Here is a 24,397-nt window from a genome sequence, read left to right as displayed (position 1 = left end):
CTCCTAACTGTACGGGCGGTCTTTCACACCAGTCTTTCTCAGCCGTTTCTGTGCTTCAGCCATTTCCACATCGTGTTTGTTGCAGCTATATAATATCATATGGTTGCACTGCCGCTGCCAGGAAGCGGTGCGAACCTCCGCTTCCCACAATGCACGTCGCAAAAAAATTCAGAAGATTCCTGAGTTACCTGCTGGCTCTTTTTGTAAACAAGTGGTTTGTTTATGGTGGATGACACTGAAATTCTTCACCGTGAGGGAAGAGATTCAGGTGAGAAATCAGAGAAAGACCTATGGATTCATGATACCAAGGCTATGACTGGGGTTTTATAGATTTGATGAAAAATTGGTGATGAAAGTCTCCTGCAGCTTAAAGGAGAAACCATCAAATATTGGTTGTCTTGAAAATGCCTCATTGATTGCCTAACTAGTTGATTTTGTCTATCTGCTTAATCTGGTTCCAAACAGATATGTTTGTTCTGTTCTGTTCCATTGCATTTCAGTGACCACCTCTTCTGTTCCTGTGTGTTTTCATGTAGAAAGAAGCCAAAGGTGGATTTGAACTGAAACCTTAAAAGTCATCTCTGTAAGAAGACCAAGATCACCTGATTCCAGCAAACATGGATGGAAGACCCACCTGTGACCAGTGTGGAAAGACTTTCACCAGAATGAATGGGATGAAAGAACATCTGCGCATCCACACTGGAGAAAGACCATATGACTGTGACGAGTGTGGGAAGACTTTTACCAAAGCAAGTCACTTAAAAAGGCACCAACTCATCCACACTAAAGAAAGACCGTATGACTGTGACCAGTGTGGAAAGACTTTCGCCACAAAGGGTGGGCTCAAGGAACACCTACGCATCCACACGGGAGAAAAACCATATGATTGTGACCAGTGTGGGAAAACTTTCACCACAATCGGTGGGCTGAAACAACACCTAACCAGCCACACTGGAGAACGACCATATGACTGTGACCAGTGTGGGAAGACATTCACTTGTGCAAGTAACCTAATAAGGCACCGACGCATTCACACTGGAGAAAGACCATATGACTGTGACCAGTGTAGGAAGACTTTTACCACAGCATGTGACTTAAAAGTGCACCTCCGGATTCACACTGGTGAAAGACCATATGACTGTGACCAGTGTGGGAAGACTTTCAACACAGCAGGTGACTTACATAAACACCAACGCATCCACACTGGAGAAAGACCATATGACTGTGACCAGTGTGGGAAGACTTTCAACACAGCAGGTGGCTTAAAAAAACATCTACCCATCCACACTGGAAAAAGACCATATTATTGTAACCAGTGTCAAAAGACTTTTCTCACACCAAGTTACTTGAAAAAACATCAACGCATCCACACAGGAGAAAGACCGTATAACTGTGAGAAGTGTGGGAAGACTTATATCACAGGAAGTGACTTAAAAAAACACCAACGCATCCATACTGGAGAAAGGCCATGTGAATGCAACCAGTGTGAGAAGACTTTTATCAGAGCAAGTGACTTAAAAAAACACCAACGCATCCACACTGGAGAAAGACCATATGACTGTGACCAGTGTGGAAAGACTTTCACTTTGGCTTGGAAGTTAAAAAGGCACCAACGCATCCACACTGGAGAAAGACCATATGACTGTGACCAGTGTGGAAAGACGTTCAATAGAATGAGCAACCTTAAAGTCCACCAACGCATCCACACTGGAGAAAGACCATATGACTGTGACCAGTGTGGAAAGACTTTCACTTCGACTAGTAAGTTAAAAAGGCACCAACTCATCCACACTGGAGAAAGACCATATGACTGTGACCAGTGTGGAAAGACTTTCACCCAAATGAGTGGGCTTAAATACCACCAACGCATCCACACTGGAGAAAGACCATATGACTGTGATGAGTGTGGAAAGACTTTCACTTCGACTTGTAAGTTAAAAAGGCACCAGCGCATCCACACTGGAGAAAGACCATATGACTGTGACCAGTGTGGGAAGACTTACAGATTCTTGTGTGCTTTACGTTCTCATCGCCGTGTTCACCACACAATGTTGATGTACCCCTGTGATAGGTGCACAAAGATATTCTGGTCATCTTCCTCTTACAAGCACCACCAACAGACCCATATTGGAGAAAATCCCAACCAGAGCAGATTTGGAGACAGATCTCTTACCACAGAGCCACTATGTACCATACATGGACGTTTCAAACATTTCCACAAAAGACAAAAACTGAACAGCTGTACAAAAAGTAAGACTCTAGACAATCAGTGTCATAACACACCAAAACAGTTGGAGTGTTATCAATGTCCAAACAGATTGTGGTCATCCCCTGCTCTCTCCCATCATCAGCGCAGATGTGAATCATCAACGTCTGGACCAAACAGTACCTCAGCATCAGATGAGAAGAAGAAACACAGTGTGTCTGAACCAGCAGCACCGACTTCTTCTGACAAGAACATCAGACTTCAAAACCTCCAGATCAGGCTTCACAGGATCCAGATGTGAAAACAAACACCAGACTGAAAGCTGTGTTTTGTTGTCTTCAGAGTACAGAAGTATGTTCTAATGCACCACTCTGTAACAGGAAGCAGGTGGTGACATCACTGGTAAGGTGGGGGAAGGGAAGGGTAGAAATCAGACCCACCTGAGAGCTGTGTGGTGGAGGGAAACTCAAACAAAGGAGAGACTGGAAGGAGGTTTGATCGACAGGAGAAGTGACAACGAAAAGGAAAGGAGGAAAAGACTTAACGTGACTTTAAGTGAAGAATCTGGAAGTGGACTGGTGTGGACCCAGGACTCTTGAGAGGAGAATTTGAATCCCTGGAGCAGGCGGACCTGGTCCTGCTCGGACTATGGTTGCTCTCTCTCCAGGTCAGAGAACACCTGTCGGCTCCCCTGGAACCCAAACTCTCCTGGCTTCTCCCCTGAACATATATCTGTTCTCTCTCTCTCTTTCGCTCTCTCGCTCTCTCTCATCGTACTGCCTGTTACCCTGACTTCTGTGGGAGAAACCAGGTGGAACCAATTTATAAATTAGGTGCGTGTTCCCCTTTAAAATGGTGGACGCTAATGTTGTTGGGTACTGGGAGCTTAGAGGACGCCATGGCAGCAGCAGTAAGAGGAGTTCGTTACAGCATGGAAACCATCAGAGAAGAATCATCAGTGTGAATGACTCACTGAGACTCTGGAGAGACAGGCGGTAAGCGCTCAGGCTTTGCTGTGAACAGACTTTTACAACCGTAATGTCATTGTTAGCTGAATTGAACAGCTTTCTATTGACTTTTGTGTTCATAGGTGTGTTCTTCTTTTAAAGTTGTTGAATGGCGCCATCTGTGGGCGCCCTGTATGTACTGTTATCATTCTGTTTGGCCACGCCATTGAAGTTATGTGCAGCTTTCATTCTGGTCGATAAATTTAGGCGAGTGTATGTCTGTAAGTTAGTTTTATGATTATTTTGTCACCAACTTAGAAGCATGATTGCTAGCATCTTTTACAGAGCACAAATAAGCTTTCACTTTGTGGTAGAAGCGTTCTGTTCACTGCTAATATTTGAGTCAGGTGGCAGTCTGTTTTGTGTCAGTGCTAGCTTGTATGTACTCAGGTCGGAGCTAATGCAGATGCTATTTGGTAGCAATTGCTGTGTTTCCTTTACTAGCAAATTATTTGTGCACTCCAGGAGAAACTTGTGCATATTATTAGCATTGGAGTATTTTTCATTCATGCCAATTAGATTACATGTAATGTTAATGCAGTTCAGAAAAACATGTTTTACTGTGTACATTCTGTACAAGATTACTGCATTTCTCGTGCCCCTTATTGCATATTTAAGGTAATTTCATATGGTTTATATACTCTACATGCTTATTTCATTGGTTTGTAATTGCTGGAATATTTAGCTGTTTAATTCATGTATGATTGTTAATTCATGCATTTAAAAAGAATGGGTAAAAGTTAAGAAGTGCTTACAGTGGAAACATATTTCAGCACACATTGCAATACATGTATTTGTTTGTATTTCATGTCATTGCAGTTCTACAAAAGTATTATTAAAAGAAGGGAAGGAAAGAAAATAAGCAACTAAAACAAAACTTCACCTTCAAACACAAATTGGTCTCTTGCTGATTCTTCTTCACCTTCTGTTGTTAACTGTCTGCCTCACTCTGCAAGGGTGGCTTCACACATAGTGAGGGCAGAACAAGGTGACTTTATTTGTAGACTGCATACTGTGGTTTATTATTATGTATTTGATTGTGGTTAGTATTTCCTAACATGAATTTAAAGTAACTTGTTGTGGAGCTATTTACAGAATAACTTAACCTTTTTAATACAATCTGAAAGCACAAAAGACGTCTAAGTTTATCATAAAACTGTAAGATGAAAACCAAAATTCATTAGTTTAAATATCTTAATAAAATACACTTAACTTTACTCACTTTGAATGAGCTTTCCAAATCATCAGTTTGTGGGTCAGATCTTAAAATCTTTATAAAAGTTTACATTTAAATGAACTATTTGATCATTATTTGTAATTTAAATGTATAAAATAACTTATTTCTAAAAACTACTTACTTATATACTTAAACACAGGAATCACAATCATCTGATCCAGAGACGGCAACAGCAAAAGGTCATTTTATCAACAACATGAATAAAAACTTTACTAATTCAGTTCTATGTCCAGACAACAGTCAGTTCCAGGGTGGATTTACTGTCCAGAATCAAAACAAATCAAATCCATGACACAGTTCACATTATTGGAACCAAGGAGGCTGGACTCTTTGATGCTGTTTTGTCACTTCATTGGATCAGTTCTACTCTTGGTTTTGACACTTGTGGCTGCGATTGTGTCGTCACCATGGAGACGGTGGTTCTCCACAGCTGATGCATTTGAAGACATTATGGTGGAAGAAGGACCAAGTGTGGTGTGAGAAACCCTGACACTGACCTGCTTGGACTGGTGGACACACAGTGGATCTGCCAGACTTGGACAGGATGGACCTTCAACCCCTCGCTGAAGGACAGTCCCATCTGAAGAGCATCAGAGGACGAGTCTACATGTCCCATCAGCTCCACAACACCATCATATATGCCTGGGGTTCCAGTCCCTGATCAACACTAAACACCAACACAACTCTACTCAGCACCAGTTGGACACTCACATATTCCATCAGCTCAGAGCAGTCGGCAAAGTTCTGGGATGATTCAGCAAACAGGAGTTCACAACCACACACAGGACAAACTAACTCATGTGGACACGTCAAACAACACATTTAGGATTATTTTCATCCACCGACAAAAACCACACATTTGTCTCAGAGTCCAGATAAAAGTCTACAAATAGATTTACATCCCATCATAATGAGCTGCCTTGGTCAGTGTGATGTATATGTAGATGGATGGATGCTGGTGTTTCCAAGTGTGGCCTCAGTGTTCTGTCACAAAGACGGCAGCGCTCCAGGAGTTTAGTCATGCAGGAATTATAATCAAACAAAAAAAAATCTAGATTTTTTATTTTTTTTTTTCACTAATTTGACTACTCAAAATTAGGCTAAAGTTGAAATGCATTTAGAATTTTTTAAAAATATGGTTTTATTAAGAACATATTTCAGTGTCCGTATGTGGACGCCATGCAACAAAGGGGTAAAAATGTTAAAAATCAATAAATAGCCTCAGACAAAAAACTGCAACATTATGAGAGTTTAATGTTTTTATAGGATGTACAAACACATATAAGAGAGAAAAAACTGATTTGACATGTTTAGAGGGAAACTCCTCATGGTGATCTGAATACTGGATGCATCAAAAGAGTCAAAATAACATATAGCTGTGATTATGCTAGTTTCATTTGAATTGTTGAAAGATTGTTGCTTTGTACCCAAAGATATGAACATTTATCAGACATATAAAGATGCCTAAACCATATAAATGAGAAATTTAGTATATTATTATACTATTACATTTAATGAGGATTTTAAACTTTTATTTGTTCTATATTTATATTAGTCCCACATGTGTGGACAGTTGATTTTCAGGGGGTAAAAGCTATATTTTACATCAAAATTCATTTTTAAAAGTAGATATTTGTTCAACACACTTTCCTCTTCACACCAATATGTTTTTCACTTGGCTCAGCCTTCTTGAGTAGAAATTTTGACAGATATTCCTGGAGCATTCAGCACATGGCTATGATGGCCATGTGCTGCTATCTTAACTTTATGCGATCATCAAGCAGTTAAAATTATAAAACTAAGATGATCCTTTTTTTCATTGTATTGCTTCACTGTTTATGTTGTTAGGCAGGAGTTATCTGATGTTTTTTCTAGCTAAGAAACGTTCCATGTGGTTCAGTCCACCCCTGTCCTCTGTTTGAACTGGACTGAGAGAAGCTGCTGTTGTGTCTGTGCATGTGTTCAGATTAAAGACAAGGAGAGACTGACTTTATCTGACTGGATGAACATTAACTCTTATTGTGTGTGTGTGTGTGTGTGAGTAGACAGCCAGCCTCGTCATGAACGTGCGATTGTTCTGTTTTGGGTTTTTTTTTTCAAAAAAATAAAAAAAGAGCCAGATTCCGGTAAGATTCTAAGATCAACTTGTGTAACCTCATTTTCCACAGCAACCAAATATTGTCATGTGCAGACAGTGTTTGAAGTAGATCTGGTAGATCTGATACTAATAGTCCTCTGGAGTTGAACCCATTCTCTTGTACATGTGTGTGTTGAGGAGCTGCTGTATCAAAATGGAGGATTGTCTTCCACCAGCAATTAGAGTTAGGGTTTATTCCCCATGTGCTTGCAATGCAATGCACAGGGAACTATTGTTCGTCGTATTTATTATTAGGGGCTCAGGACCCTAGGCCTGAGCACCTATTGTTCTTCCGTTTTCATCTTCCGGACAAGATTTCGCCGATTAATACAGCCTAATCCGATGGGAGTAGCCCTGCAATTAATACATCAAAATGTGCGGTTTCATCGGGAATAGTGTGCTATGACTCAAGGTAGAGATTCATTAATTTTTCGCAGAGTTATTGGCAAAAAACATGCAAAAAAAGTCCCATAGATATGAATGGGGAGAGGAAAAAATCAGCCACAAAAATCCACTTGTTTCTGACTGCTACTGCTTCACCATACTTTCACCTACAGACTTCATTTAAACTTTAAAACGCAGGCATTTTTGTCCTCTCCACAGAAATGTACGTTGTTTGAGGATGAGGTTTACGGTTTTTGATAGATGGGTCTTAGAAAAGGGTCAGATTTGTCAGAAAACACCAAAACAGAGCACACATTCCTGGCATACCAATCTCAGAGTGTGAGAACAGCTGAAAATCACCTCAAAATTTTGTGGATAACTCGTCCTCCCGGCCAAACGATACATAGGAGGCAAATGATTGTTTCCAAAAATGTAGTCACAGTTCCTGGGCTTCATATGAACCTAAGTTTGAAGACCTAGCTCTTTCTAAAGTGAAATGGCAGGCAGTAGAATGAAGGCTTCCCTGTCCTCTGCCCGTATTCAAATCAATACAAACAGATTGTTGTTTTCCTGATAAGTTGACTGTTTTTACACTGCTGTAACTCTGACATTTCTCCCAGTACAAGGAAGAAAAACACATCTTTGTGTTCCAGAGCTCTTCGTGCCAGTCATGATCATTTTAGTTTTCACCTATCTTTTACAGTTTTTCCATAATGAGCAGATGTTTTGGACCTATTCCAGAGCTCTTTCTGCCTGTCTCTGTGTCTTCTGAGCCCACTTCCCCCTATCAGCCTGAATGTCACTGTGGCAACGACAGGTAGTATCATTGGCACGGGTCATTAAGGGTCATTGGCATGGCCATTGATCAGGGCTGTTAACCTGCACAGCTGTGGGGGGGCCCAAGGGAGAGGGGGGCCCATGGGAAGTTAAGATTTTTTTGTTAAAGTTTTTTTTTTTCCTGTTGTTTGACTAAATTATATGATAAATATGGACCCATATGCAAGCTTCACACATTAGATTTTATAAATTGGTATATTATTGTATTCCATAAAAGTACAGACTGGTGTCACTACTCTGTGAACATCCATTGAGAAAAGCACAAAATGGTTCACTTCACACAGAGTTTGAGAAATGCACTTTGCTTGTTAGGCTACGGTGACTCGTTGCATCTCTATGATAGAAGGAATCTTATCATGATGTCACAGTTTTAAAAAAATAAGTCAGGATTTCAGAAAAGAAAGGAAATAAAAGAAAGGGAGAGAAGGCAAAATGAAGGAAGTCAAGTTCTGACCAACTTCTTTTCAAAGAAAGGTGAACACAAACTTTTAAACACACAAGATGAAATGGCATTATTAGGTGCCGTTAACTCCTCCGTTATCGTTGCTAATATAAACTGAGGCAATCCAAAGCAAGAGCAACACTTTCAAATGAGGCCTTTGTTATGAACCCTTTCATGCATAGTGGTCACTACAGTGGACAGTTATTCTATAGATTTTCTTTTGTATATTCATGGGTTTTGTTGTTTTAGTTCCATATCAACCAACACAGTGGACGCTTATGCATCATCCCATACACTGACATTCTTGTTATTTTCCTGTTCTTTTATCTAAATCAATTACTAATTGTTACTAGACTGTAATTAACAGAGTTTTTAAAGTCTTTTTTTGGCATATTATCTGAGTGAGTAATAACTAGTATTATAGTATGCTAAACTGTAAAAAAAAAAAAAAAAATCAGATTAGCAGAATTAACCTCCTGAGACACAGGAAAATGAAAAATTTAGCTTTTTTCCATTAAACATTTGTCTTGATAGGAAACTGCATTATGCAACAGTTTTTTGTGTGTCTTTGTTTGTTTGTTTTTCAGATACATTTTTTTTTTAAATGGAATGTTCTTTGCAATGGACAGCAAGTAAAACTGTAAAACTTTTGTCCCCTGCAGAGGACAAAAATGCATTGCTGGGTCTCAGGAGGTTAAAAATGTTTTTATTTCATGGTTTTCACACAGTATGTCAGTAAATTCATGTTTCTGAGCTTCAACAATTAAACGCATGGTGTTCAGCTGAGTGGACATTTTTGTAACTCCATGAAAAATAGGTTTATATAAAAAAAAAAAAAAAATAAATAAATAAATAATAAAATAACATTTTTTTTCAACCCTAAAGAGGTATAAAAACACTCAGGAAAAAAATCTTGATGAAGGTTCTCATAATTCCTGCATGAAAGGGTTAAGGTAAAGGATAAATAAAGTAACGGTAGGCTAAGATTGCAACAGCAGGCTACTGATTTGAGGCAAGCAAATATTAAATGGATAGCCTACTAAGCTGTTATGCTGGCTACATGTTAAATAATAATCTATAGCATAGAGCAGTGTTTCCCAACTTTTTTTGAGCCACGGCACATATTTTACTTTAGAAAAATCACAAGGCACACCACCAAACAAAAATGTCACAAAAAGTGTATTTACTGAAATATTTTACAAATCTAGTCTCAATGTACTTACTCGGTGTGAAACCTGGACCTGTTTAGTTGAACACAAAGCTCACATTCTTGCAGGAATTGAAGAAAGACACACACAAATATTCCTCAACAGCTGAGTCTCTCTCTTTTTTTTTGGGGGGGGGGGGGGGGGGGCACATCGGGGCACAATTGTCACGGAGCGTTTGGAACAAGAAAGCTGAGAGCGGTTCGTCAGCGACCCCTCAGTGGAACCCCCGGATTGAAGTCCGATGTGGAATACTATGGGAGGCATATCCCCCCTGCCCCAACCTGATACCTGGGGTTTCTGGGTGACTCGCTAATCCGCGCGTCACTAGTGAGGGGGGGCTTTATCAGCAGATCGCATGCATCGGGGCTCGTTCACTTTTATTTTTATTTTTGCAAAGGCAAACAGGAGACTGTTGTGGTTGAGTGGATCATTAGTGCGTACAGTCGTATGTATCTATATCACGCTGTTCTTACAGAACCAGTCAGGTCAAATTGGATAATCTTCCACGGCTGGCACGTGCAAAGCAGGGGGCCGGGGGGGCCTGAGCCCCTGCCGTTTTGATCCTCTGCCTGCAGGTGCCCTTTTTGATCGTTTTATTTTTATTTTTTTCGCAAAAAAATGCTTGACTAAAATTTTCGTGACTAAAATTTTGATCAATGATAATAAATGTTCAGAGTGGTTTAATTTGGCTGTCACTGGACCTGGTCATGGTGCCCTTTCATCTCTGTCACACCGCACACACACGCGCACACACACATGCGCACATGTCATGCGGTCTGGAGAATGAATGAGGAGGAGGGAAGTGCTGCGATTCCAGGTACATGAGAGTCCACCCCGCTATCTGTCCAAAACATTCACTTGTCTCTTTTGGTCCTGGTCCTATTCTTCAACAACTATAGTTTTGGGGCCAAAAACCGATGGTAAGTGAGTAAATAATTCAATATCATCGTCACGTCATGGAATGAGCTCCCAGACTAGCACACTCTAACAGCTGGGTGCCCACCTGAGTCTGAGTCCTGCTGAAGCACTCACACAGATCTGCTTCTGTTTTATTTCCATAAACTGTTGAGTTTTAGCCGCAAAATTGTAACACATAGTCCTCACTTGCTGAAACAGTCACTTTTTCTTCAGTTTTCTCTGTTTTTGCATAATACCTTTAAGTTTACTCTGAGCTTTAATGAACATCTACATGATCAGTAAATTAAATATAGGGTAAAGGAAGTGATTTACACTGAAAAATGCAAAACACAGAGGTTTTTATTGCAATAAATGGTGATAAATCACTTAAGAAACATTGAAAAGAGAGAAAAAAAATCATTTAGAAGCTGCCATAAAAGTACCACTGGGTCTTAATGGGTTAAAATGTGCTGAAGTAATTAAATTGTGCTAAACCGATATAAAATTGCGTAAAAAGAAAACACATCCAAGTCTTCTTCTCATCCAATTCCTAAATCCGGCCCTTTTGGTGTACAAGAGTCATAAAACTTATGTAAAACCCCCGACTCTTTCATCAGTGCCAACACTTTGACATTTCTGGTTTTGTTTCAGAAACTGCTGGATCGATTATCGTAATATCCGTGTTCGCCTCAAACATCTTGAGTGAATCTTATTTGAAATAACCACAAACCTCCACAAATATTCCCATCAACCTGGTCAATATTAAATGATACAGCTAGAAATACTACAATATAAACTTTATTATTATCATGTAATGTTAAATGTTTTGGCTTGGGTTAACACTTCCTCTACATGGTTATTTCTTAACTGTGGAAAACCTAAATATCATCATAAATATGTCCTAGAATGAAAAGAAACTAAATATTCAATGTTTCACTGTAAAAGTAGGTGTAAAACCAGATGTAAAATGAAGGCATTTCTAGTTATTAACATTCACTGTCATGCTTTTATACATAATTTAACATCTGTTTTTAAGAATTTGTCTTGGACTTACACTGCAAAAATCCAAATCTTACAAAGTGTATTATTCTCATTTACTAGTCAAAATATCTCATCACACTTAAAATAAGACAGAATCACCTACAGAGGAACTTGTAAGGGAGATAAAAGAACTTATTTTTGGACAATAGATCTAGAAAATCTTATTTCAAGAAATCTTACTGAGATCATTTTCACTTGTTCCATTGGCAGATTTTTTTGGTGAATTGAGCAAAAAAAATCTTGAATTAAGCAAAAAAATCTGCCAGTGGAACAAGTGAAAATTATCTTATTAAGATTTCTTGAAATAAAATTTTCCAGATCTATTGTCTAAAACCAAGTTCTTATATCTCACTGAAAAGTTACTCTTTAGATGATTTTGTCTTATTTTAAGTGTGATGAGATATTTGGACTAGAAATGAGAAAAATACACCTGGTAAGATTTAGATTTTTGCAGGGTATTAACACACAAAAACTTCTACACATTACATCTTTATTTCCACTTCTATAGAAACTGAACATCAGAAGAAACTTATCACATATTCTATGTGATGTCATTTCACACCATTTTATTAAATATGAAAACAAATTCTTTCTTGTTCTTAAAAAACATTGAATTAACAAACAAAATACAACAAACAACAAAACAGTGGATGAGTATCCAGAGGATAATGTAAAATATGACAAAGGGTAGTTCAACAAAGTTCACATTTAGCAACAAGCAACATTATTAATCCACAGCAAGTCAAAGATCTCAATCCCATTGAACATCTGTGGGATATTCTTGGTAGATCCGTGTATGCTCAGCGTCCAGCACCTGGCAACCACCAGATGCTCATCCAGGCCCTTCAGGAAGAGTGGGACAACATCCCCCAGATAGGATCAGGAGGTGAATCCAGAGTATGTGCAGAAGGTGCACAGCCTGTGTTAGGGCTCAGGGAGGACACATCCAGTATTGAGGACATGGATCTGGACCATTTGGTCAATCTTTGACTTGCTGTGGATTAATAATGTTGCTTGTTGCTAAATGTGAACTTTGTAATTGGTGGTTATTCATTTTCATGTGTTCTTTTGGAAGTTTGAGCCCCTGCCCCTTTATAGCTCTCTGCACGGCCCTGGTACAAAACAACTACACAACTATAAAACCTATCTACATAACTGCACAACACATCGACATATAGTTGTGTAATTGTGTTGTATGGTTGATACAACACAATTACACAACTATACAGCATATCTATACAACACAACTACACACCACACAGAGACACTGAGGATCCAGTCCACAGTGTAAATCCTCCAAACAGTGGTTCAGTGAATGTGGTTTTGAAGGTGTAGATGTGGATCAGTTTGTCAGAGGAGACTCTGTAGAAGGACACAGATCCAGCAGGACAGTCCACATACACTGATACTGTACCGGAGGAGGAGGAGGAGGAGGACTGAGGGAGGTCTGTGTATTTCTTATTATGATAGACACCGTATCCACCTTCATAACAGACCAGACTCCAGGACTGATCATTTCCTCCAAACACACAGTCTCTACTCTTTCCTTTCCTTCTGATTCCTCTGTAAGTCACTGATATATCAACATTTCCACTCAACTGGACCTCCCAGTAACAGCGACCAGTCAGACCAGTTGAACACATCAGCTCTTCCCAGTACTCAAATCTGTCCTGATGATCAGGATATGACTGAACCTCCTCCACTCGTTCCACCTTCTTGTTGTTTTCAGACAGTTTGAGTTCTCTGTGCGCTGTGTTTGGATCCAGGATGAGTTCACAGAAATCTGATGGACAGAAGAAAACACAAAACAGCTGCAGTTATTGATCAGTGATCAGCTTGATTTGACTTTAGGGGAAAGACTAGAGAATGACTTGTTTGTAATTGTGTCCCTGGTTCACACACTGTTACTGTGACACAAATGACCATATGTTGGATTGGTGATGTGTGAGTTTTATAGCTGTAAGCTAGCTGCTAGCTGTGCAGTCACAAGGAAAGACGCCGCATTAGTGTGAATATAAAACCACAGTTACACAACCTCACCTGGTACCACATTACAAACACTAATACTCAACAAAAGAATAAAAACTGAACACACTGATCAGTCAAATCAATCATCAATCAGTTAAATTAATGAAAATGAACAAAAAAACAAATTAAATACAAAATTAACAAAACTAATAAAACAAAATATAAAATTATTCAGCAAAACTATCAGAAATGAAACAAACTGAACAAAATAATCAGAAAAATGAAGAAAATACTCAAAGAAAATTAATAAAATGTTGATTTTGTTGAATATTTAAAGGACGTCCTTTGTAACTTTGCTGTTCTCACTCTATTTAATTGTGTTTTATTAATTTTGGTTCAGTTTGTATTATATTAAACACAAGTACTGATAGTCGTACAAGTTCTAGTAGTTCATTCAAAGACCAAACAAAGAAGTCATGAAGTTCTCATGAAAATCTTCCACATAAACATGTGACTAAACAAATGCTGATCATGTGATCACACAGATAATGTGTGTTCCAATGCAGATCACTGATGGGTCGCAGCGTCACAGCACTTTAAACCTCCACAGGTTTGAGTTCTGATGGTTTTGGGGAAATTCATGATGGAGACAAATAAAGGTCTGGTCTGAAAAGTGTCTTTGTGAGTTTTATTTCAGAGAAGCTCTGAGATGTGAGTTGTAGTTGTGGTTTTTCTGTCTAATGTCATGTAGGCAGTAGTCAAGGACAGATAGACAGGAACTGGAATTTACTGACATTTCATTCCAATGGTTCTGTTCAGTCTGTGTCTCCAAGTTCACTGTCAAAAACCTTCTGATCAAAAACAAACTTTATTAACTACGACCTTTGCACAGATTTATTAATTTAATCTTTCCCTTTTTCCTAATTGTCCATTAAATCCATAATATTACAGCCTTTATCTAATGGATAATAAATATTTATGGAAGTGATTTGATGTTTTGGGTTGAACTTGTTACTGTGACAAACTTTCCTCCTGATCGACTCAGCTGTGTTTTTGACTTTATTGTTTGTTCGTTTTCCACCTTTATCAGACAGCAGCACAAGAACGACACTAGAATGATCCATAAAGACAGAGGAGGTGTGATTGGCCAATGGTCTGAGGTTCTGAGGACTCGTCCCTCAGGGTATTTGTGTTCATGTGATCTGTGTCCTGACCAATCAGCTGTCAGCTCACCCACTGTCTTCACCAACAGTTAATATGTTTTCTAATGTGGTACCAGTTCTCACTGTATGTTCAGGTTGGGTTTCAACTGTAATCCAATATAAATCCACTTACACTTCCTCAGACCTGGTTTTAACCATCGGACCCCACTGGGCTCCAACCTGAAAGGAAAGGGGGGGGGGGTGTCAGATCAGCATTAAACATGGACATTCCATCACTCTGATCCACTCCAGCTTTTCTGTTCACATCCAGTCAATGGTTCCTGTCAGTCCCTTATTGAACGTCTGTATCTGTGACCGTGGTCTGGAACTTCAGTAAAGGATGTGGAATCAGCTGTGACAGAGTGTTCCTGTCAGGTCCACCTGTTCTATCACACATTATCTGTGTGTGCATCAGCTCAGTCCATACCTGACAGTGTCCAGTGTCCAGTGTGGATCCTCCACTAGAGCAGACAGCTCCTGTCCTGAGGATCCTGGATGGTTGTAGCTCAGGTCTAGCAGTCTGAGATGGGACGGATTGGACTTTAAGGCTGAGACCAGAGAAGAACATCCTTCCTCTGTGATCAGACATCCTGACAGTCTGCAACACAAAACATCACACATCATCTGAGGAGGGAAAAGAAGCAGCGTCAGCTGTTGGACACAGTTATTCTGTGGATGGATTTCATTCCAAATGGGATTTACCTGGAGCCAGTTTCTATTTGACTGACTGGGTTCAGGACAAGATCTGAACACAGACTAAAATTAGTCCAGTCCCTGTCCATAGTCTGGAAAGACCTGGTCTTTTATTGTTACTCAGACAAATTTAACTGGATGAAGATTGACTTTGACCAAATAAAGACACAAATGTACAGATATTGGTCCAAAAACATAAAGTGCATAAATGAACATCCTTCACCACCTCCAAATCCAAGGTTCAATGGTTCTTGGGTTCCAGTGTTTGAACAGACGAACCAGTTCCACTCCAGTCCAACCCTCAGACTGTAGACACTTTACTGTCCTTTGGATAATATCTGTAGATTTACACTCATTTGGTTCAAATACATCTTCATAGAGTTTAGTTCCTGTGTTTGTTTCATAGAAATAAAGGAACATGCATGTGTTTCATGTCAGACACTGAACAGCTGGTCTGAAAACCAGGTCAGACTGATCCACTACATGTACATCATGGTTTTAATCATCATCGTTCACACTGGTTGAACAATCCAAACCTGAGAGTCTCCAGTTTACAGTCTGGACTCCTTAGTCCATCTGACAGGATCTTCAGTCCTGAATCCTTCAGGTCCATGTTGTCGAGGTCCAAATGTGTCAGACTAGAGTACTGGGATCTGAGAACTGAGGACAGACCTTCACAGCTTCTCTCTGACGGGTTACAGATACTCAACCTGGAGGACAAAGATGATATTTGGATTACAATCAGGTCAGGTCTGGACTGAAGGACCATCACAGTCCACATAGGTCTCAGTTTGTTCTACAGCTCAGATCCAAATAAAGCTGCACAATTTAGGGACAAACACATTTTTTTATTGTAATATTAGTCTGTTTGCTTGTTCATCAAATCAAATGCACAAATGAGTCATTTAACAACGTCAAATCAAACATAAAAAGTGAAACTAATATAAAAATACCAAAAAGTAGAAACACCTTAATGTTGTTATTTTCATTTTTCCTTTTTTCCACAGTATCTCCATCTGCTCAGTGTCACTAAATCCAAAGCATCACCGTAGAAGGTGGGGTTGAACTTCTATTCCCTAATTTTCCATTTGGATCACCATAAATCCACCTAAATCCTGACCTTTAAATTACCATCTTTTTCCTTTCAATAATTACACAGGTTGATTTAGTGATTACACTTGTGATTAACTTGATTGTGCAGCTCTAGATCTAATACACCTTCATTTAAACAAGTACAACATGATTTAATAAAACTCAGTCAGGACCAAAAGATCAGAAATAATTGAATTCAGATTCTAACTTTATCTGACCTGAGAGTCTCCAGTTTACAGTCTGGACTCCTCAGTCCATCTGACAGGATCTTCAGTCCTGAATCCTTTGGGTCATTGGTACTGAGATCCAGATGTCTGAGACTAGAGGACTGGGATCTGAGAACTGAGGACAGACCTTCAAAGCCTCTTTCTGATAGGTCATGGACAGTCAATCTGCAGAAACAGAACACATTGGTTTGTTCTATTAAAAACATCAGCAGAATAAACTGATCTTCACTAAACTCCACTTCATTTCAGTTCCAATAGTTCTACAGATAATCACTAGTTTTGGTCAAATATCAGGTTATAAAGTCAATGTATCACAGAGCTACTATTTCCTGTGAACACTCAGACAAACCGTAATGACCTTCACTGCTGTTCATTTATGATTATATTTACGACCCCTTTATTTATCTGGGGGTCTCAGTAATACGTACATTTACAGATTTATTTAAAGAGAATCTGGAACCAGCATTGAAGACCAAACAGGATCTAAATCCATGGTCCACCATAAACTAACTCACATGTTTGATGGACTGGATCAGATGCGCTCCTACTGTCATACACATGAAGTGGATGGGATGTGAATTCCATCAAGTTAGGATGTTGATTAATATGATCAGTGTCGTGGTTTGACAAGGAATGAATAAGGTATAAAAATGTCCTAAACCAGACTCTAAACTCAAGAAACTCCACTCTGTCTGGACTCACACAGCTTTGCTGGAGGCTTTGACGACTGGCAGCAAATTCAGAAGAGCCTCCTCTGAACCAGAGTATTTGTTCAGGTCAAACTCATCCAGATCTTTATCTGATGACGGTAACATGAAGACAAGAGCTGACCACTGAGCAGGAGACAGAAGGAAGGGACACCCATCTCTCAGGTAGTGTTGGATCTGATCCACCAGAGATCCATCCTCCAGTTCATTCAGACAGTGGAACAGGTTGATGCTTTTCTCTACAGACAGTTTATCATTGATCTTCTTCTTGATGTACTCAACTGTCTCCTGATTGATCTCTGAACTACTTCCTGTCTGTTTCATCAGACCTTGTAGGAGTCTGTGATTGGTCTGCAGTGATAGACCCAGGAGGAAGCGCAGGAACAGGTCCAGGTGTCCATTTGGACTCTGTAAGGCCTGGTCCACAGCGGTCTGGTAGAACTGAGTCTGTGCAGATCCAGACCTCTGGGATGTGGTTTGTTCTTCTGACAGCAGATTGACTCCAGTGTTGATGAAGGTCTGATGGACATGAAGAGCAGCCAGAAACTCCTGGACACTCAGATGGATGAAGCAGAACCTCTGGTCCTGGTACAGTCCTCTCTCCTCTTTGAAGACCTCTGTGAACACTCCTGAGTACACTGAGGCTGAGCTGATATCGATGCCACACTCTGTCAGGTCTGATTCATAGAAGATCAGATTTCCTTTCTTCAGCTGCTCAAAGGCCAGTTTTCCCAGAGACTCAATCATCTTCCTGGTCTCTGGACTCCAGGGTGAATCTGTCCCAGATCTTCCATCATACTTGACGTTCTTCAGTTTGGCCTGAATCACCAGGAAGTGGATGTACATCTGAGTCAGGGTCTTGGGCAGTTGTCTTCTGTCTGTGGTCTTCAACACATCCTCCAGAACTCTAGCAGTGATCCAGCAGAAGACTGGGATGTGACACATGATGTGGACGCTTCGTGACGTCTTGATGTGGGAGATGATTGTGTTGGTCTGTTTCTTTTTTCTGAACCTCTTCCTGAAGTACTCCTCCTTAAGTGGGTCAGTGAACCCTCTGATCTCTGTCACCATGTCAACACACTGAGCAGGGATCTGATTGGCTGCTGCAGGTCGTGTGGTTATCCAGAGGCGAGCAGAAGGAAGCAGGTTCCCCCTGATGAGGTTCATCAGCAGCACATCCACTGAGGTGGACTCTGTAACATCAGTCAGGATCTGAGTGTTGTTGAAGTCCAGAGGAGGTCGACACTCATCCAGACCGTCTAAGATGAACACCACCTGGAGCTCTTCAAAGATCCAGATTCTTGCTTCTTTGGTTTCAGTGAAGAAGTGATGAACCAGTTCCACCAAGCTGAACTTCTTCTGTTTCAGCACATTCAGCTCTCTGAAGGTGAATGGAAATATGAAGTGGATGTCCTGGTTGGCTTTGTCTTCAGCCCAGTCCAGACTGAACTTCTGTGTTAAGACTGTTTTCCCGATGCCGGCCACACCCTTTGTCAGCACTGTTCTGATTGGTTGATCTCTGTCAGGTGGTGTTTTAAAGATGTCTTCACATGTGATGGTTGTTGGTGGTCTGTGTGGGTTCCTGGATGCTGTTTCAATCTGTCTGACCTCATGTTCCTGGTTGACCTCTGTAGCCCCTCTCTCTGTGATGTAGAGCTCTGTGTAGATCTGGTTCAGGAGGGTTTTGGGGTTTCCTGCTTTAGCGATGCCCTCAAACACACACTCAAACTTCTGCTGCAGGTTACGTTTCAGTTTCTGCTGAACTCCAGACTGACTTCCTGAATGCAGACCCAGATAAAACCATCAGTCTCACAGTAAATCCAAGTATTTTCATCTGTTCAATCTGTACAGAATGGTCTTACTGCGGTGCAGACGCTCAGCCAGCTCCTCCTGCTTCAGCCTCCTCATGAAGTTCAGTGTGATCTTCAGAAAAGCCTCTGAGCTCCTCCTCTGCTCTTCATCCTCATCACTCAGACTCTCTAAGCATTCTGGGTAATCTGGACTCAGAACCTGGTGGAACTTCTTCAGTTCATTCTTGACAAAAGTGCAGATGTTCTCCTCCAGCAGCTGGAACAGAAAACATTATGAAAGACACAAAGTCCACCCATGAACCAAAGCTCAGGTCCATGTTGGACACAGTGACGTCCACTGGTCTGAAACCAGCAGCAGGAGATGATTGGACAGAACAGATGGACCAGTAGATGTTGGACATGTACTCACCTTAAATATGGAGTCCAGCTGAGTCTGATCCTGTAGACCAGTGGGAACCTCTGAGCTCTGCTGCTCCACTCTGTGGACCAATCATCAACAATGAGCTCACATTATGTCTGTCCACACTGACACCAACAGGTGGACACACCTGGATGTCAACATGAGTCACATGACCCCCCGTAGTGGGAAAGGTGTCCTGGTCCTGCTGATCCCACTGAGAATCAACATGTGAGTCTGTTTGGAGCTTCACACTCACTGGGTTTAGTTGATCTCATCAACATTTGGATGAAACCAACAGCTCTGTCCTAACAATGTGTCTCCTCACCATCTGCACTCACAACATATAATACAAAGGTGTTCAATGGACCAGGAATCAACCCTAGACTCTGATCCAGTATCATCCAGGACCAGCTCAAACTACAAAAGGTTTTCATTGATCAGGTTTAGTGTGATTCTCCTGCCAGTGTCTGAACCATAGACTGAAGAAAAAGACCATGTGACACCGACGGTTCAACAGGACTAACTTTAGGTCTGACACAGAACACTGAGTTAGGACTGACTGAGCTGAAAACCCTGTTGGTGAATCTGGTCCTGATCTGAGGTTCCCTTACTGAGTCTCTGAAACACGTCCTGTTTTAAAATATATGGGTCGAATCATGGAGTCATCACTCTTCGTGGACACAAAGCTGGGTCCAGGTCCAGGTCCAGGTCCAGGTCTGTGAACATTGATGGTACAGTGGTTTTAGTGCTGAACTCTGACATTGATCTGGTTGATGTTGTACATTTTGTTACATAATTAAACATAACACAGTGAAATCTAACTTTTTGTAACATAGTGTAGTTTAATATAAGTAACAAATTCATGTTGTGTAATTTAATGTTACACTAATCTGACAGTTTTAATTACCTGTTTTCTGTGAGGTTATTATTTTAATTCACATAAATCCAGCCTTTAACACATTACATGTCAGGGTTATTCAGTCCATCCAGAAAAATGTGGGCAAAATTCCTTGATTATGTGATGGAATATGCAGGTTCTTATGTGATTTTACGCTCTTATGTGAAATTGCGTGAATTTGTAAAAAATGTGTTAAGTTACAAGAATACGTGGGAACTGGAAAAACATGCATTTTGATTAAAAAAGCTGATTCTTCTCCCACACCCTGTTCTAACTATGCTATTACTGCATAAAAAATGTCTAATTACATCCTATGATAAGCAAACATACAAGAAGTAAACATACACTACATCACATCACTTCTCAAAATAAGTTTATGACTAATGCTTTGTTTAGACCCACATCACATAAACATGGGTGTAAAAGCGGCGGTGGATCAGTTGGTAGAGCGGGTCGTCCAGTGACCAAAGGGTCACCGGTTCCAACTGTCCACATGTTGAAGTATTCTTGGGCTAGACAATGAACACTGAATTGCTCCCAGTAGAGCGTGGCAGCTGTGTACTCATACTGGTGTATGAGTGTGTGTGTGTGTGTGTGTGTGTGTGTTTATGTTTATGTTTATGCATTTGGCAGACGCTTTTTTCCAAAGCGACTTACAGGGGAAAACCAATTAAATCACTCAATCACTCAAATTTTATTTATATAGCACCAGATCGCAACAAAAAAGTTATCTCATGAAACTTTATATATAGAGTTGGTCAAAACCAGACTCTAAGCCAATTTACATAAACCCAACAGAATCCTCCAGGAGCAAACGCTTGTGACTGGTGACAGTGGCGAGGAAAAACTTCCCTTTAACAGCAGAAACCTGGAGCAGACCCAGACTCCTGGAGGATGGCCGTCTGCCTTGACCAGTTGGGGTTAAAGAGAGAGGGTAAAGAAAGAGAAAAAAAGAGAGTGATAGAGGTAGAGACTGCGGGAGAGGGGGAGAAGGGGGGAGTAGGGGGAGACACATGGAGGCAGTTGAGAATAGGTGAATGATGATGATGAAGGCAGGAGAGAGGCAGGACCACTGCAGCAGGTCCAGAGATAATTCTGGGAAAATCTGGGATAAGCCTGGGAAGAACTTTATTAAAATATTTAAAATGGAATGTCCGCCAGTGCTAGGACAGGAGGTGCTCCTGGAAGAGCTGGGTCTTCAGGAGCTTCTTGAAGATAGGCAGGGATGCCTCTGTCCTCATAGTACTTGGTAGAGCGTTCCACCAACGTGGAACGACCCATGAAAAGAGCCTGGATTGTCTTGTACGAGGTCTGGGGACCACCAGACAACGTTCCCCAGACGAGCGGAGTAGTCGTGGGGAAACATAAGGTTTTATCAGTGCACCTAGATAGGTAGGAGCAGACCCACTGAGAATTTTGTTGGCTAGGATTAAAGATTTGAATTTGATGCGGGCAGCTATGGGTAGCCAGTGTAACTCAATAAGTAACGGGGTGACATGTGCCCTTTTAGGCTGATTGAAGACCAGACGTGCTGCTGCATTCTGGACCATCTGTAGTGGTTTGACAACACAAGCTGGGAGGCCTGTTAGAAGAGCATTGCAGTAGTCAAGGAGGGAGATAACCATAGTCTGCACCAGGAGCTGGGTGGCCTGTTGGGTTAAGTATGGCCTGATCTTTCTTAGGTTGAACATAGTGTGTGTGTGTGTGTGTGTGTGTGTGTGTGTGTGTGTGTGTGTGTGTGTGTGTGTGTGTGTGTGTGTGTGTGTGTGTGTGTGTGTGTGTGTGTGTGTGTGTGTGTGTGTGTGAATAGGTGAATGTCAGGCTTTGTACAGCGCTTTAGGCACCATGAAGGTGTAGAAAATGCACTATATAAGTGCAGTCCATTCAAATACATTTTTTCCTACATTGTTAAATCTTAGAATATCAAATTTAACCCGAGGTCTGATATGTGAGGTGAAATTGCTAGTCCTATGTCTAACCCTCCTCCTTTATCTGGGATTGGGGCCAGGAAAATGACCTAAAAGAGACACTCACTATGAGGTTTTTTTTTTTCCCCTTAACGTTGGTTTATTTTCGAACTTTTCTAACTTTTCTACAACTCACAGTAAAACATAAAAGTTTTTTTGCCATAGCTATAACATTTTTATATGAACGGTTTTAACTTCACAACATTAATAATCTAAATAGCCCAAAAAGTCATTGGCAATGTGAGAAATGATGGGAACTGGTCTGGCCCTAATTCAGGTTCTTTTTTTTTTGGAGGTCCCCTCCTCAAATTTAGTGATTTCTTTTAGTGTGACAGTGCAGAAATATTTACATTTACATTCCGTTCTGTAAATGAGAGAGAGATCAGCGGCAGCTTTGCACATGCTCTATTCATTAGCAGTGTGGACGTGGAGTGGGGGGGTCTTGTGTTCCTGGTCTCCTCTCTGCTCTGACAGGACACCTATTTTGGGCATTTCATGTTCTTGTGTCAGCGCAGTGTCATAATCTGGTTATCCCCTAACCCTAAGATGTAGAAAGAAACCCTGGCCTGGGCAAAATGCCCCATAAAATATGAGTGCTCTGCTCTGACTGTAGCTCGGACTGCTGCGAACCTGACCACCTGTGAGTGCTTTGAGATGGGGGAGGGGCTTATGGCACCACCCGCAGCTCATTGAGGACAGTAACTGCTGTCAAGTTACAATGCAATATTTTTTAAACATTATGCGGAAAAATGAGGATTATGAAATCATGCGTGACCCAGATATTTTGTGTATTTTGTGTGGAAATATGCTATTATTGTGGTGAATATGCACCCTTTTTGAAAAAATGTGGACCCCTGCATAATGTGTGCAGTTTGCTTGATTATGCACTGAATTATGCGATCACACAATCATGTTTTTTTGGAGGGACTGATAATTACAATTTACACTAAAACAGCAATAATAATAATAATAATAATAATAATAATAATGATAATAATAATAATAATAATGGAACTTGTTTTAGTTTCTGCAACACTCTTTTCTTACAGTGTGTTTCCATATTTGCAGCACTTTTCTGTTTTTGCAGCACGTTTCTGTATTTGCAGCATTTTCCTCTAGCATTTCTTTTCTTATATCCAAGTTGTTTCTGTAAATGAAGTGCGTTTGCACCTGTCAGCCACCGTAAGTGTTAGTGTCCTGTTGAGTCTGACTTTTATTAGACTCAAGAAAAAAACAATGTGATACCGACAGTGCAACAGGACTAGCAGGACTGTTAGGTCGGACGTAGAACGACAAGTTAGGACTGACTGAGCTGTAAACCCTGTTGGTGAATCTGGACCAGATCTGAGGCTCACTTACTGAGTCTGTGAAACACGTCCTGTTTTAAAGTTTATCTGTCGATCCATGGAGTCATCACTCTTTATGGACACACAGCTGGGTCCAGGTCCAGTTCCAGTTCTAGGTTCAGGTCCAGGTCCAGGTCCATGTCTATGAACATTGATGGTACAGTGGTTTTAGTGCTGAACTCTGACACTGATCTGGTTGATGTTGTACATTGTGTTACATAATTAAACATAACACAGTGAAATCTAACTTTCTGTGACATAGTGTAGTTTAATATAAGAAACAAATTCATGTTGTGGAATTTAATATTACATTAATCTGACAATTTTAATGGACTGTTTTACATGAGATTAATATTTTACTACATACAATACCAGCCTATAACACATTATATGTCAGGGTTATTACAGGTTAAACTTAAACAGCAACAATAATAATAATAATAATAATAATAATAATAATAATAATAATAATAAAAAAAAGATCTTAAAATTATAGAACACAGTGACATCATTCTCCTGGATGCAGTAGATTGTCCTGGTATATGACATAGTCAATGTTGGGACTGAATCTAAACAGTGTCACTTTTTATTTTTAAAGGTTTCACAGGAAGTGTTAGTGTCCTGCTGTGTCGGATTTTTAGTAGACTGAAGAAAACAGACGATGTGACGTTGATGGTCCAACTAACTTCA

At 40.4% G+C, this 24,397-nt stretch overlaps 3 protein-coding genes and 1 pseudogene across 3 annotated transcripts in view; 2 read left to right on the top strand and 2 right to left on the bottom strand.

The window, feature by feature from the left end:
- LOC115436241 (NLR family CARD domain-containing protein 3-like) overlaps positions 1 to 24,397 on the bottom strand; it is a 1,147,354-nt gene that overhangs the window by 45,899 nt on the left and 1,077,058 nt on the right. Inside the window, exon 5 of the mRNA XM_030159038.1 lies at positions 23,721 to 23,849. Within this exon, the coding sequence (XP_030014898.1) occupies positions 23,721 to 23,849 (129 nt within the window). The remainder of the gene's footprint in view (positions 1 to 23,720; positions 23,850 to 24,397) is intronic.
- Positions 1 to 24,397, top strand: part of LOC115436275 (zinc finger protein 664-like) — a 1,196,486-nt pseudogene that overhangs the window by 571,819 nt on the left and 600,270 nt on the right.
- LOC115436287 (zinc finger protein 431-like) overlaps positions 1 to 24,397 on the bottom strand; it is a 676,852-nt gene that overhangs the window by 72,927 nt on the left and 579,528 nt on the right. The window lies entirely within an intron of this gene.
- On the top strand, positions 603 to 4,105 carry LOC115436255 (zinc finger protein 345-like). The gene has a single exon (XM_030159049.1). It carries the CDS (start codon positions 618 to 620, stop codon positions 2,505 to 2,507), a length of 1,890 nt encoding a protein of 629 aa, XP_030014909.1. The 5' UTR covers positions 603 to 617; the 3' UTR covers positions 2,508 to 4,105.

This window comes from Sphaeramia orbicularis, chromosome 16, assembly GCF_902148855.1.
Source record: "Sphaeramia orbicularis chromosome 16, fSphaOr1.1, whole genome shotgun sequence".
NCBI classification, from domain to species: Eukaryota; Metazoa; Chordata; class Actinopteri; order Kurtiformes; family Apogonidae; genus Sphaeramia; species Sphaeramia orbicularis.
The sequence above is the reverse complement of the archived record's forward strand: the minus strand, read 5'-3'. Positions and strand labels throughout refer to the sequence as shown.

Bases quoted from the DNA above. Each gene is read 5' to 3' on its own strand.
- LOC115436255 (XM_030159049.1), top strand. From the start codon at position 618: ATGGATGGAAGACCCACCTGTGACCAGTGTGGAAAGACTTTCACCAGA.